The sequence below is a fragment of the Staurois parvus genome, unplaced genomic scaffold (assembly GCF_062004578.1).
Source record: "Staurois parvus isolate SC_StPar_1 unplaced genomic scaffold, SC_StPar_1.0 ptg000438l, whole genome shotgun sequence".
In the NCBI taxonomy this organism is placed as follows: Eukaryota; Metazoa; Chordata; class Amphibia; order Anura; family Ranidae; genus Staurois; species Staurois parvus.
In genome coordinates this window covers 409,958-425,247 of record NW_028318234.1, presented here as the reverse complement: position 1 = coordinate 425,247, position 15,290 = coordinate 409,958, and the positions used below count along the sequence as shown (strand labels likewise).

General features: G+C 39.8%; 1 protein-coding gene across 1 annotated transcript in view; it reads left to right on the top strand.

Moving 5' to 3' along the window:
* The window catches only part of NIM1K (NIM1 serine/threonine protein kinase), an 84,005-nt gene that overhangs the window by 56,012 nt on the left and 12,703 nt on the right, over nt 1-15,290 (top strand). Inside the window, exons 2-3 of the mRNA XM_089687803.1 lie at nt 8,699-9,544; nt 14,719-14,987. Coding sequence (XP_089543929.1) covers nt 9,250-9,544; nt 14,719-14,987 — 564 coding nt within the window. The 5' untranslated portion in view covers nt 8,699-9,249. The remainder of the gene's footprint in view (nt 1-8,698; nt 9,545-14,718; nt 14,988-15,290) is intronic.

Here is a 15,290-nt window from a genome sequence, read left to right as displayed (position 1 = left end):
GTGATATGTACCCTAGTAATGTATTCTGGGATTGGATGCCCATTTTGAAGTTGGAAAGTAAAGTTTTGGACTTGCTCCATTACTACTTGTGGTCTATCTGAGAAGTGGGTGGCTGGTTCATTCTGGAGCATGCAAGGCAGAGTATGGGGCATGGAACTGGATATGTACTAACGAGGTACATGTAATGGCTCCTTACGGGAGTGGGGAACACACAGTAATGTGAGATAGGGCAACAAGGCCTGTTAGTGGCAGCCATGAATGGATGTATCGCCCACATTGAAATGGCCCTGCCTTATGGTTTTAACAAATGTGTAATTCAGTTCTAGAGGATAGCAAATATTCCGAGTATGGAAAATGATATATCCTTATGATTCAGATGTTACACAACCTGGTCTTGTGTTAACAGAAACTGCAGCTGCAGCCAGCGGGTACATGTTCTCTATTCACAGTCTGATAACGCTGTCAATTATGCTTGTGTATGATGTCACAACACAAGATAATAGGCTGTTACTGGTGTCCATTTTTTCCACTTATTTATAGCTGTGGAATTAAAATGACTGGTGCTCCTGTTTATGGCATGCAAGGAAATACATTTAAACCCAAGACAAATCGTTATTTGACTAGTTCATAGATATGATATCCAACCAAAGAGAGGGAAAGTGTACATCTTTTATTAAAGGGCCATAATTAGGAATATTCTTTTTTTCCCAAAGCCACTAATCTGATGCATACTTTTGTATTGCTGTTTAAAGTGGAATTTTTTCCCATAACAGTTTGATAACAATTAATGTTTTTTTTTTAAAAAAGAACATACATTCCAAAATAATATTGATGCTACCAAAATGAATCTGTGTTGTAAATTGCCTCCAGCATTGCTCCTGTTTATTTTTTAACATGGTTTTTCGCGTTATACCAGTGTTAGAATTTTTACAGCTAAAAAACTCTTCTTGAAACCCTCTAGTTCTGGGGGTTTTTTCCAGCCACAAAACGCTCCTGCAAAACAATGTTGATTCAATCCTAAGTGTGCATAGACACATTGGATAACATGCTGGGGAGTTTACTGGCTGTAGGAAAAAATGCCAGAAGCCATAAACAGCAACTGTAAAAATGCCCAGTGTGCATGAAGCCTAATAGACTGCCATGCCAAGTAGAGAATATCAGTGCCTAAAACCCGACAATAGTTCTAGAAAAGAAATTTGGGGTTGATTAACTAAAACTGGAGAGTGCAAAATCTGGTGCAGCTCTGTATAGAAATCAATCAGCTTTCAGGTTTTATTGTCAAAGCTTAATTGAACAAGCTGAAGTTAGAAGCTGATTGGCTACCATGCATAGCTGCACCAGATTTTGCACATTCCAGTTTTAGTAAATAAACCCCAATTACGTTGGATATACCTCAATAAATACTATGGATATACTTCACCCGTTCTTAGGAGTATATTATATTTTGCCTACACTACACTTTTGGAAGCAAGCATTTGATTGGTTCTGGTGTATAATGTTTATTTCCCTAGTGTTTCACCGTACAAGATTGGTTGTGTTTTGTTATACAGTCATGGCCGAAATTGTTGGCACCCTTGATATTTCTCCAGGAAATCATGTATTTCTCACGAAACGTATTGCATTAACACATGTTTTGCTATACACATGTTTATTCCCTTTGTGTGTATTGGGACAAAACAAAAAAAGGGAGGAAAGAAAGCAAATTCGACATAATGTCACACAAACCTCCAAAAATGGGCTGGACAAAAGTATTGGCACCCTTTCACAACTGCGGATAAATAAGAATGTTACAAGCATGTGATGCTCCTGTAAACTCACCTGGGGCAAGTAACAGGTGTGGGCAATATAGAAATCACACCTGAAAGCAGATAAAAAGGAGAGACGTTCACTTAACCTTTGCATTGTGTGTCTGTCTGTGCCACACTAAGCATGGACAACAGAAAGAGGAGACGAGAACTGTCTGAGGACCTGAGAACCAAAATTGTGGCAAAATATCAACAATCTCAAGGTTACAAGTCCATCTCCAGAGAACTAGATTTGCCTTTGTCCACAGTGCGCAACATTATCAAGAAGTTTGCAACCCATGGCACTGTAGCTAATCTCCCTGGTCGTGGACGGATGAGGAAAATTGATGAAAGATTGCAACGCAGAATAGTCCGGATGGTGGATAAGCAGCCCCAAACATGTTCCAAAGACATTCAAGCTGTCCTGCAGGCTCAGGGAGCATCAGTGTCAGCGCGAACTATCCGTCGACATTTAAATGAAATGAAACGCTATGGCAGGAGACCCAGGAGGACCCCACTGCTGACACAGAGACATAAAAAAGCAAGACTACAGTTTGCCAAAATGTACTTGAGTAAGCCAAAAGCCTTCTGGGAAAACGTCTTGTGGACAGATGAGACCAAGATAGAGCTTTTCGGTAAAGCACATCATTCTACTGTTTACCGAAAACGGAATGAGGCCTACAAAGAACAAAACACAGTACCTACGGTAAAATATGGTGGAGGTTCAATGATGTTTTGGGGTTGTTTTGCTGCCTCTGGCACTGGGTGCCTTGACTGTGTGCAAGGCATCATGAAATCTGAGGATTACCAAAGGATTTTGGGTCGCACTGTAGGGCCCAGTGTCAGAAAGCTGGGTTTGCGTCCAAGATCCTGGGTCTTCCAGCAGGACAATGACCCCAAACATACGTCAAAAAGCACTCAGAAATGGATGGCAAAGAAGCGCTGGAGAGTTCTGAAGTGGCCAGCAATGAGCCCAGATCTAAATCCCATTGAACACCTGTGGAGAGATCTTAAAATTGCTGTTGGGAAAAGGTGTCCTTCCAATAAGAGAGACCTGGAGCTGTTTGCAAAGGAAGAGTGGTCCAAAATTCCGGGTGAGAGGTGTCAGAAGCTTATTGATGGTTATAGGAAGCGACTGATTTCAGTTATGTTTTCCAAAGGGTGTGCAACCAAATATTAAGTTAAGGGTGCCAATACTTTTGTCCAGCCCATTTTTGGGGTTTTGTGTGACATTATGTCATATTTGCTTTTCTGCCTCTGTTTTATATTTGTTCCAATACATACAAAGGGAATAAACATGTGTATAGCAAAACATGTGTTAATGCAATACCTTTTTTGTGTGAAATACTTGATTTTCAGGAAAAATATCAAGGGTGCCAACAATTTCGGCCATGACTGTATGTTTATCCAGGTGGCCAACTGGGATTTACTGCTTTGATACATTTATTTCGGCTCATTGTGCATGATGGTAAACATTCTATTGCAGTCTATTGTATTTAGGTTGCCATGGACATGATCTACAGAAGCTATGAATGTCTGTGATGTTGTCCATTCAGTTAAGATCAGAGGTAAGCCAATTAATAGACTGCCCAAAAAAGACATGTTCATTATTCAAGTGAACGTTGTGTTTTTCATGTGCAGATTTATTACATGACTTTCTATAAATTGCATTTTGTATTTGTAGAAAGATGTTTTCCAGCAGAAGTGTTCTAAAAACCCACATCTGAAAGTGCCTTCTATTTCTACCTGTGTTTTCCTTCACAACCAATCTCTTTTCATTTGTGAGTCTGCAGTCTGGCCTAGGAAAATAAATATAAAAATCAGTTTGATTACTATAGGTGACAAGGATAGTTCTTTCAGTTAAAAGGTTAAAGTCTGCCCAAAATGCTTTATTTAGTTTGGAGTCGGCATTGGTGGGTTGAATGAGCTGCCAGTTCTGTCTTCTGGAGACTCTGGTGCTGAGAAGTTCCTGCAATAGTTTGGGTCTCCACTGCATCCTACAAGGTCAGAATAAAATCTAAAGCAGCTGGATTCCCCAGTTTGTTTCTTCTGAATTACATGGGAGAGTCAAAGCAAAAAGTATGTCACCAGCACACCACAAATCTCCTGAGTGTTTTGTAGCTCAAAACGTAAAAACACTCAGGGAGAAAAAAATCTATTTTATATGGAGATGTTAACATCTCCACTCCAAGTCATCTGAAGCCAAACACCTAAAGCTCAAAAATGTTTTGGAGCTACTTTTGTAGCTCGATTTAGGCAGATTGGTGCATTTGTGAAGTATTTTTTCTCTAAAGAAATGCATTTGGAGTGTTTTTCTGTTCAAATGAAAAGAAATAAATAAATAATATGTAATAATTCATAAATAAATAACAATTAATCTCTAACTTTAGCCTCCTAACCCTAAAAAAAAAGTTAATAATTTATTAAAAATAATAACAAAAATGTAAATAAATAAATAAACACCCTATGAATGAATAAATGAATGAATAAATAAGAAGAAGACAATAAATAAAAAATTAATTCAATCCCTAACCCAAACGCTAACCTCTAACTCCAATCACTAATCCTAACCTCTAACCTAAACCCTAACACATAACCCCAACCACTAAGCCTAACCCCTAACCCCAACCACTAATCCTAACCCCTAACCCTAATCCCTAACCCTAACTCTAACCACTAATCCTAACCCCAACCACTAATCCTAACCCTAATCGCTAACCCTAACTCTAATCCCTAACTCTAACCCCTAACCCAATTCACTAATCCTAACCCCTAACACCTAACCTTAGCTCTAACCGCTTACCATAACAAAAAAAAAAAAAGAAAGACAAAATGAATAATAAAAAAATAACAGCTGATGAAAAGGCTGAAAAACCTAGCAACAAATGATGAAACATATGATGTTATTCTGTATTGTCTATTAAATAAACAACAAAGCTCAAAAACACTTTAAAAATGCGCAAAAATGCACAACAAAACACACAAAAAAACACACAAAAATGTGATGATCAGGTGTGAATGGATCTTATAAGCTTTATTCAATAATCACATTTTAGTTACAAAAGCAACGTTTCAGAGCCTTGCAGAACCCCTCCTTCAGGTATTATGAAGGTCACATGATAAAGGAGTCCTGCATGACTCCAAAATGTAGGTTTTGTAACTAATATATGATCACTGAATAAAGCTTTGTGTTCTGGAGATCCTTGGTGTGCTGGTGACATAGTTCTCGCTTGAAATGTCTTTGGTTTCCAGCGGCTGGTCAAGCAGCACTGGAACGTGTGCATTGGGAATATTGTGCTAGGCATCATGGGAGAGTGACACAAACATCTGGCTTTGTAATGGCCAGAGGTCAAAACTGGGAATTCTAGTAGAAATATTTTTTCACTGAACATGCAAACACCTTCTGTTGTAAGAAGGCTTTACTGGGCTAAGCACTGATTCAGTTGGAGGGCTTTTTGATTACTTTAATCCCTGGTTACTATAACCTGTATAGTTATAATGTCTTTATGGTTTCCAAGCTCTACTCTGTAGACACCATGGCTTCGATAAACTGAACTAACGATGGCCAAATAGCCTGAAACAGCTGTATGCAGTTTTGAATAACTGGCTCTATAATATTAGTATGCATTTTAGGGCACGTCTGCTGGAAGATTAGACATGGTTTCGATATGGCTATATTACAGTGGGCCAATCAAAACAGATCAGCTTTTATCCAGGAAATAGTGCATTTTTCATAGATTGATGCAAAAAACATAAATGACATACGTTTTTATTTATGTACTGCTTCCATTGTTTTTTTTTATGTTATACCATATAGAAATGAATTCATTTAGGTCAAGAACAACAAATGAACAGTTGGGATTAGCCTTTCACAGCTAGAGCATGCTCTATAAAAAAGACCCTGCCCCAATCCACTCATCCACTCAAAACAGAGAAATCCTGGATAGACTTTTTTTTATCAAGCGCATGTGGACTTGCTTTTTTAATGAAACCTGGAACTAGTAAGTAGATCAGGTGTTCTGACTTCACTTACTGCATGCTTGCTTATGGTCAGTGACTCGAAAAGTATTCAGAGACCTTGCTTTAGGAGGAGGGTCAACATAGTCTACATAGAGTATACCTTTCAGTAGATGTTTCCTTTAAATCTTTAGCTCTGTTACTAATTCTTTAGCAACCAGATGGTCCATTCCATTGTCTTTGTCTTTTTTGTTTCTTGTATTATAATAAAAAAAATCTTCTTTTATAATCAGAACAAATATAGAAAGGTCACATTCTCTACAAGGACAGTGCTAGTACATGTTTATGACTGAATACCATAATGATTTTTATTCTCTGTTCTTTGTGTCATACAATGTTTAAAGAATTCTGATGATGAAAAACAGCTTCAGGGTATTTCTCTCTCTTCATCACAATAAATTCTCTGGCTGAGGCCTCATTTTCTCTATGACAATGGCAGTGGGAAACTGGGAATGGAAGCAGCCTTCACTGACATATACATAATAATGAAGTGCATGGAGTTTCTCGATTTCCATGCAACTTCAATCTCTTTGGTTCCTGTGTTTCATTTGTCTCTTAGTGAAGAATCTGACACTGGTAACCCTTGCTGTCTAAGTTCACTTTCTCACTGTGTTGTCAGTTTCAGCGACTGCTTGGAATAACATTTCCTCTATATTCAAGGTGGATGTGGAATGTCATTTAACCTCTGAATGTTTACTAGTATGTGAACATAAGAACTTTGGAAATTCTGCAAGTCTTGATAGACTGTGCCAGTGTAACTTTGATTGTATGTGGCCAGGGTATAGTAATAGCCAGTTGAGTATCAGAGGAATAATGAGATAGTGCAAAATGGGATTTATTAATAAATAGTAAAATACAAAGAAAATTTACATTTCTTTGTGAGTATTTTACTATTTATTAATAAATCCCATTTTTATGGTAATGCACTAGACCTGTGCGCAGGGGCAGACTGACCATTTGGATACTCGGGCACTGCTCGAGGGCTCAGGATCAGTAGGCGGCCCCATGGGCCCCTGGTACCTTTTTCATAGGCTTTTTTGAGTTTGGGCAAGGACACAGGGGCCCCATGATCCCTATTGCCCGAGGGCCCCATGAGTTGTCAGTCCGCCCCTGCCTGTGCGCCCTCTCTTTGTTTTTTATATACAGTTCTCTTTGGATTTCCTTGGTCCGTTGAGGGCAGCAAGACCTGCATTTCTCTCACTCATGTGGGGATACTAATATTGTGGAGTCCACAGTTCAGCACAGGAGCACATGCATTCGGTTGCTACATTCTTCTTTCCAGAATGATGAGATAAGCCTACTCATAGTTATCATGTTCCATCATTTTGTCATTACTGACGCTCAATAACAAAAATCATAAATAGCTGGGCGGGGGAGGCTTTGTCCTTGTAGGTCCATATTTATAGTGACCCCATCAACTACTTTTACTCATCTTCCATTCATTCCACAGCCCTGTATTTGGCTTCTGGGAGTAAAGAAGACAGTTAGCCCTGAGTTGGCTTCAAGTCATGAGCTTACAAAGGACTGAAGACTTTTTCCATTTCCAAAGGAACATGTAGGGTGCTTGAGCAGCCAGTCATTATGTAGCATCAGCATTGACATGTGGGACAAAGAGGAGTGAGTTAGATACTCACTGGTCACACATCTATGGTTGCCCACCTACGAAATTCTGACTCCTACATGCATAAGTTCAATGACTCTGTTGAAGACCAGATACTTCTGGTCTCTGCACATTGGAGAGAGCCATTCACTATTCACTGGCATTGTAGTTTAATCCTGTTTGTTTTCTACGATTCAGTACCAGTACTGTAATCACTGTGTTTGTCAGATCCTGTACCTGCTCTCGTAGTTTCTGGACTTCGCTCAGACTCCTGCTCAATCCTGGGTGTCCTTGCTGCCTCCAGTTTTCCTATTCTGATTGACCATCACTGTACCCCACTTGCTGCTGCTGTCCCATACCCCTCCACCATCACTGAACCCTGCTTGTAACTGTTGTCCCATCCTTCTCTACCATAATTTATGCTTCTACCTACTAATGCTCCATCCCATTCCACCATCACTGAACCCTGCTGCCTCTGGCTGCCCAAACCCACTTCATCACGCTACCACCTGCAATCTCATCCTACTCTTTGGCATCATTGATCATCAATGCCTTCTGTTGTCCTATCCCAATCCATCATCCCTGAACCCCACTGTATATGTCTGTCCCATCTTGCTCCACCTTTACTGATTCTGTGGGATGAATGAGAGAAAATAAATGGATTCTCTCATCCACAGTGTGGATGGAAGAATTTCAACTGCTGCCTATTGTATTCAGCAACCGTGGCACCTGTGAACAGTGAGTGCATCTCATCTATTCAGCAGAAACTTATTTGGCTTAGTCAATTTTTAAATTACTTTTTGTCAAGCCAGGTGGTGCTTGCAAAGCTACCCACTGCTTGAATTTTGACCGATTCAGCAGGAAACTGCTAAAATTCAAGCCATCTATGGCCAGCCTAAGGCTAGAACCCTCATAAGCTTTTATTGCAGTCTGTGTCCCTGTTGAAGATTTTGTTGCTTTTCTTGTCCTGAAGATAACATTGTCACCAAGAGAGGAAGTCAGTGGAAATCCCCAACAAGGCTGCCGAGAGCAGATATTCTTATTCTTCCCTACTTTATACAAAATTTAAAAAAAATGTTTTGGCAGAAGTTATACTTCAACATTTGTACTAGTGTTGTATAGATAATGGAAGGCTATTATATTTATGTTAGTAATTGTTGTGTTATTTGCACACTTGACCACAGCCTTGCACTCAGAGAAAGTTACCCTATCCTAAGGTTACCTCTCTTTGAATGCATATGAGGAAAGTGATTTTCATAAGTCTTAATGACATTCTCTTTTGTTTTCTCCTCTGCAGACCTAGACGTCTGGCTAACTTTTTAGCAGTCGCAAGCAGCTAATGCAGACTTGTCTACACTAAGGAGGCTAATGTGACATTGCAGACGCTTAATCCTGCTCTGTCACGTCACGTGACCTACAAAGTAACCCATTTCCCTGGAGCCCCAAGCAGTCAGCCACTGCAGATCTGAGAATCTTGAGGAAGACTGACGCTGAAGTGGATACAATATTGGAAAGTGTGAAGAAGAACACAGATCACTGCTAGAGAATGAAACTGAATAAGGACACAGAAACTTCTGTACTGGTACATGAAACTAAAGAGGCTGCAGTAGCTCCCACATAAGATCTGAGTACTTGGAAGCTGTGGGAAGTCAGTGGCTGCATTTTAAAGGGCTCACTTACTTCATTTTAAACCAAATAACAATTTCAGTGCAGTGTCTCTTTTGTGGACAATCCTGGATGCCACAGAAGTCCAGTCTTGGCATTATTTCAGATACCATGCAGATGTGAACTGCGACCATTAAGTTTTAAACTTTGACCTAGTAGGACACTTTTACTAAAGACGTCCAAATGTTGACCATGACAGCAATGTACGTGAATGGAGGAGGGAACCAGAGGTATGCCAGGTGGAACCGACAGGACAGCCTGGAAGACTATACCCGCTCAGAAGGCTATGAGCAGGATGGAGAGGGGAAGCAGCGCAAGTTGACACCCTTTGAGAAATTGACACATGATATGTCACATGATGAGAAGACAGTCAAAGAGCTCACTCTTGGCAAAAGAATTGGCTTTTATCGACTGCGGGGAGAGATAGGAAGTGGGAATTTCTCACAAGTTAAACTTGGGATTCACGTGCTTACCAAAGGTAATTTTTTGAACTGATATTAACCTTCAATAAAAATGTTGGCATCTACCTATCTAAGGCCGGCCATACATGTTGCAATCTGATTATCCAAACTCCTTTAGATCTCTATATATTGCAATAGTCTGCCCAACTGGATGCAAACTAAAATGATTGTTTAGGTGGATCCTCACATTTTAAAGATTGTACAAAGATTGGGCAATGAACGTGTTACATGTATATTTATCTTAAAGCGGTAGTAAACCGCATCCATTGAAAAGAAAAAAAAAAAATTCCCTACAAGGTAAAGACATAAAGTGCTGGTATGCATCTCATACTAGCACATTATGCAAAACTTACCTTAAAACAAAGCCCTCCAGCACGCGCTGTCACCTCTGTAGAGGCTTTCATCTTCACCCGGTCTTCCTGTTGGGTTCGTGAGCTTCGGCCATCTGTCTAGCTGGGCCACAATGATGTTACTCGGGACATGGCACAGTGCTCTGAAGGAACAGCACAGGTATACCATTCCTTCAGAGCGTATGCGCCAGCTGCAAAAAAAACTTGAATGTCTCCTAAGAGGTGCAGGTTTACGAGATATTCATTTTACCTACAGTTAAGCTTTATTATAACATTACCTGTAGGTACAAATATACAAAGTGGGTTTACTTCCACTTTTGGGATGTTGTTACCTGGGCATGAAGATGCATTATTTTTTTGCCTGCTAAATTACACTTTCAGCACACCTCTGTTCATCTCTGTGATGAATGGGGTGAGTTCAGGATATTATTATTATTATTATTATACAGGATTTATATAGCGCCAACAGTTTGCTCAGCGCTTTACAATATAACGGGAGACAATACAGCAACAATACAGTTCAATACAAGAGGGTTAGGAGGGCCCTGCTCCTGGGAGCTTACAATCTAAGAGTGAGGGTATGCTGGATATCAGCATAACGCCACACACAGGGGCGGACTGACCATTTGGAAACTCGGGCACTGCCCGAGGGCCCGGGGTCAGTAGGGGGCCCCATGAGATGCCCCTGGTACCTTTTTCATAGGCTTTTTTGAGCTTGGGCAAAGACACAGGGGCCCCATGATCCCTTATTGCCCAGGGGGGCCCATGAGTTGTCAGTCCGCCCCTGGCCACACCAAACATCAACACAACCGGGTTTAGGTCCATTGATGCAAGGGCTTAGGCTGGGCTGATGAGCCCTAATAAAAATCTTTGTGAATCACTGAAATGAATATAGGGGTGCTCACACAAGCTGACAGCTGTCAAAAGCCGCAATTCAGCAACACTTTTTTTATATCATTATTATCATCAGATAGCAGGCTATTCCTTCACTTCCTGTCTGGTAAAATGTTATCCCTAGAAAAGGAAGCAAGGGAAACCTCTCTCTCACAAAGCCCCATATATCATTCAAACCTGACAAGGATTCTAACCCTTCCCTACTCTATCCAAAACTAAAAAAGACATCTTAGTCATGAACGCTCTTTGAAAATCCTGTTGATGTGTGTAGTTGTATATGTATGAGGGAGAAGCCATATTTCCTCATCACCTATGCAGACTCTGTTTCATGATGGTGTTCTGCTGATATTCTTTATATCATTGCAGGTATTCCTAGCAGAATCTGCCTGATTAGCCACTTACCCTCCAGAGGATTTACCCCCCTTCCTGACCAGGCCATGTTTTGCGTTACGGCGCTGCGTTACTTTAACTGACAATTGCGCGGTCATGTAATGCTGCACCCATATAAAATGTGTGTCCTTTTTTTCCCACAAATAGAGCTTTCTTTTGGTGGTATTTGATCGCCTCTTCTTTTTTTGCGCTATAAACAAAAAAAGACCGACAATTTTGAAAAAACAAAATTATATTTTTGCGTTTTTGCTATTAAACATTCCCAGTAAAAAAATTTAAAAAATCAAATTTCGTCATGAATTTAGACCAAAATGTATTCTGCGACATGTCTGCTAAAAATCCCAATATGTGTAAATTAATTGGTTTATGTGAAAGTTATAGCGTTTACAAATGGTGGTATATATACTGGAATTTGTTTTATTTTTTTACTAGTAATGGCGGCAATCAGTGAGATTATATTATAGCGGGACTGCGGCGGGTATTCTGACACTGGGGGGAACTGACTTGGTGTCACTGACATCCCCAGTCACACCAATACAGTGATCAGTGCTAATAAAAAAGTACTAATGGCACTGGGCAGGAAGGGGTTGACATCTGGGGCGATCAAAGGGTTAACTGTGTGCTGTTTTACTGTGTGCTGTGTCTGTGTTTTCCACTGTAAGCACACTGCTTTGTATGGCTCTGCTATGCAGAGTCATACAAAGCAGTGTTCATGAGCTGACAGGGGAGAGACCTGTGTTGTTTATATTGTTTATACACAGGTCTCTCCCCCATCGGTGATACTCAAGACCGTGGAACTGCAAAATCATTTATATATACCCATTATTTCTGCTATAGGGTGGCGTGGAGGCAGTTAAAACCATAGACTTTCTGCAGCCTCTAATGAAGTGAAATGTCCACAAAGCATTAGGAGTCAATAGGCACTCAGCTTATCTTCCCCTCAGATACTAGCATAATCAGTTACAGAATCAAAGTCACATAGTAATCCCTAACATATTGAAAATCCTGAATGTTCAGTTTAAAGCGTATATAAACTTTTGCAGGCAATGTGGGATAACACCTGTTTTATTTATTTTTTTTACATGTTTCTATTAACATAGCCTAACTTTCCCCTTCTACCTAATGTTAAGGAGGGGCCTGTGGGAAGTTATGTTTATGATTATTAACCTTAGCTGTACTGTGCTGGTAGATTTCATTATCAGTTGCAATCTAGGTCTAAATACTGTCCCCACAAAGGGGTTATGGATTGCAAAGGTTGGTTTCTGCATTGTATGTTAGTGCATTTTGTTGCCAGGCCCCGTTCTCCACTGTTCATAATTTTTCCATTGTTTTTTAATTTTTCACTTTCTGTTTTCATTTTTTTTTTTTTATACATTTTTTGAAAGCATAGGACCAGTAAAATTAAAAACAAGGTGCTATTGATTTTTTGGGCCCCATGATATGTGCACAAATGTTTATCAAAACAATATTTTTGGTAAAAATACACCAAATTCATTATAGGTATACACAAAAACTGCAAAACTTAGAAAATCATGCCTAAATTCCATCTAAATAACAAAGCTAAAACTGTATTGAGTTAAAAAAAAACCCACATTTTTGTAAATTTTGAATTGTGCACACAGGGAAATTGGAAGATATGCAAAAGTATAAATAAGCAATTTATTTAAAAAATCAGGAGGTTATCTTTTTTCACTTACAGTTTACACAATTTGTAAAAGCCCCCCCATCCCCAAACCACAGATATTCTGAAAGCACATGACCAATAGAATAAACTAATTGCTGCTGTTTTTCCTCAGCCCTGCAATAGTTGTGGAAATGATTAGCAAATCACTGTTTTCTTAAAAAAAAAAAAAACTAAAATCATTTTACAACAAAACACAGTGTACTATGCTTCAGTGATTAATGAACACAGGACACAGGAGTGATTGGTACATACACCTGAATTCTATCTAGTTTACTTAGACTGAAAGTGCAGTTGGGCTCTAAAGTCTTGGCATAGCATGATGATGTTTCCAATGTTCATGAAACATACCATGGACTCATGTATTCTGTATTGGAACAGGCAATAACCCGGCAACCAGTGAAGAATAGGACATTTATTATGCTAGCTATTTTTGGAACGAATCCCATTTGAATGTTCTAAAAGCTCTTGTGTTCTACAGCAGAACAGGCTTGATAGCCCAGCAAAGCAGTGAAGACATGCTGTTTTTAATTTTCCTAATTTCTTGGGAAGCCACCATCCAGTAATGAGCACTACAGCAAGAAGCCAGTAAAAGTGCAGTACTCTAATAAGGGCTGCATTTACCATAATGGAACTTGTAGGCACCAATCTGTGTTCTTTACAAATTGTGATTTTTTTTTTTAGTGTCTGCCTTCTGGAAGCCTATGGACATTTATGTCTACATTCAACAATAGAACTGTAGGTGGAAGTCTGTGCAAGAGATGAAGATTCTATAGCTTGTAAAGCGTATCTAAATCCAAAACCAAAAATGTAACATATTGCAGCTTAGCACTCCCTAGATAGCACTTGCAATGGCTTACTAGTCATTGGATGTTCTAAAATACAGTATTTCCTGTATTAGAGGAGTAGTCTCTCTCCTCATATCCAGTCTCCTCTCATCTGGTGGCCAATGTCCCATTGCAGCTATGGCAATTTAAGATCCTCCTCTCGCCTCGCCATATTGTACTATTGCAGCAGAGAAGATGGACACAGGCTTACAGGCTCTAAATTAAAGTGGTTGTTAATGTAAAAAGGTTTTTTAAAAAATAACAAACAGGTTCATACTTTCCTGCTCTTGATTGTCCCTGAACCTCCTCTCCTCCGCTGCTATCTATGAGGGCACTCTCAAGCCCTGCTGCGTGCGTCTGTAGACACAGACACCGAGACTCGGCCTGGCCCTCCGCTCCCTTGTCACTGGCTTTGATTCAGAATGGCTCCCGCTGCCTGAGAGAAGCCTGCGAATCCCAGAAGTGAGGGGAGAGAAGAGCTGCAGACGTGCACAGCGCTTGATCGAACGAGGGCTCAGGTAAGTATAAGGAGGGGTAAGGGGGGACACTACTGCCTAAACACTTTTTACCTTAATGGAAGAAATGCATTAAGGTAAAAAAATGTTTAGGCTTTATAACCACTGTAAAGGGGCCACCAGCCAGGACTATAGCTGACAAAAGAACACTAGTGCAACCACCATCTATGGACTGGTAAGCTGCATATTTAATTTTTGTCCTTGGATTTAGATATCCTTTAATAGACCATGAAACATTAAATCATCTTTCCTTTCTCATGTCTAGTCGCCTGAACAGTTGAAAAGTATCCCTGCATATAAAGCAGAGTTTAAGCTGCCCCTCAATAGTGCAGGGGCATGTTTGGGCCAGTTGTCCGATTGTTTAGAAATTTTAGAAAGACTACAAAGCACAGTTGTTCTGTCTCATGTACATATCTAAAAAGAAAAGTTTAAAACATTTCTGTGTAGTGATAGCCTCAATTGTGTGTATGTGACAGGTCCACTTTACAAGCATTCTATGCTAAACACAGTGTCTGGGTTTTTTTTTTACTGCAGAAAGAGTTGCAATAAAAATTTTGGACAAGACCAAGTTGGACCAGAAGACCCAACGTTTGTTATCAAGAGAGATCTCGAGTATGGAGAAGTTGCACCACCCCAATATCATCAGACTTTATGAGGTGGTAGAGACCCTGTCTAAGCTGCACCTGGTAATGGAGTATGCCGCGGGAGGGGAACTCTTTGCCAAAATTAACACCGAAGGGAAGTTATCAGAGTCAGAAAGCAAAGTGATCTTCTCACAGATAGTATCTGCTGTGAAACACATGGTAAGGTCCTTAGCTACATGCAGTAGTGTATTTCTTAAACAATAGCAAAGTGCAAACCATTTATTTTATATTTACAACACAAAAATAATTTGGAAAGCTTGATATTGTCATAAAGGTCAGCCATTTCATGGTACTGCTTTTTTGCATATGTATGAGTATGTTATTTTAATATATATTTTTATTGAGGAACCTGGGCGAAGCACCACCTAAACCCAATTGGATATTAAGGATATAAGGACTTACCTTGGAATTCTGTGACCCATATATCTGTATTTTACCCACAGCCTCATACAATTATATGGT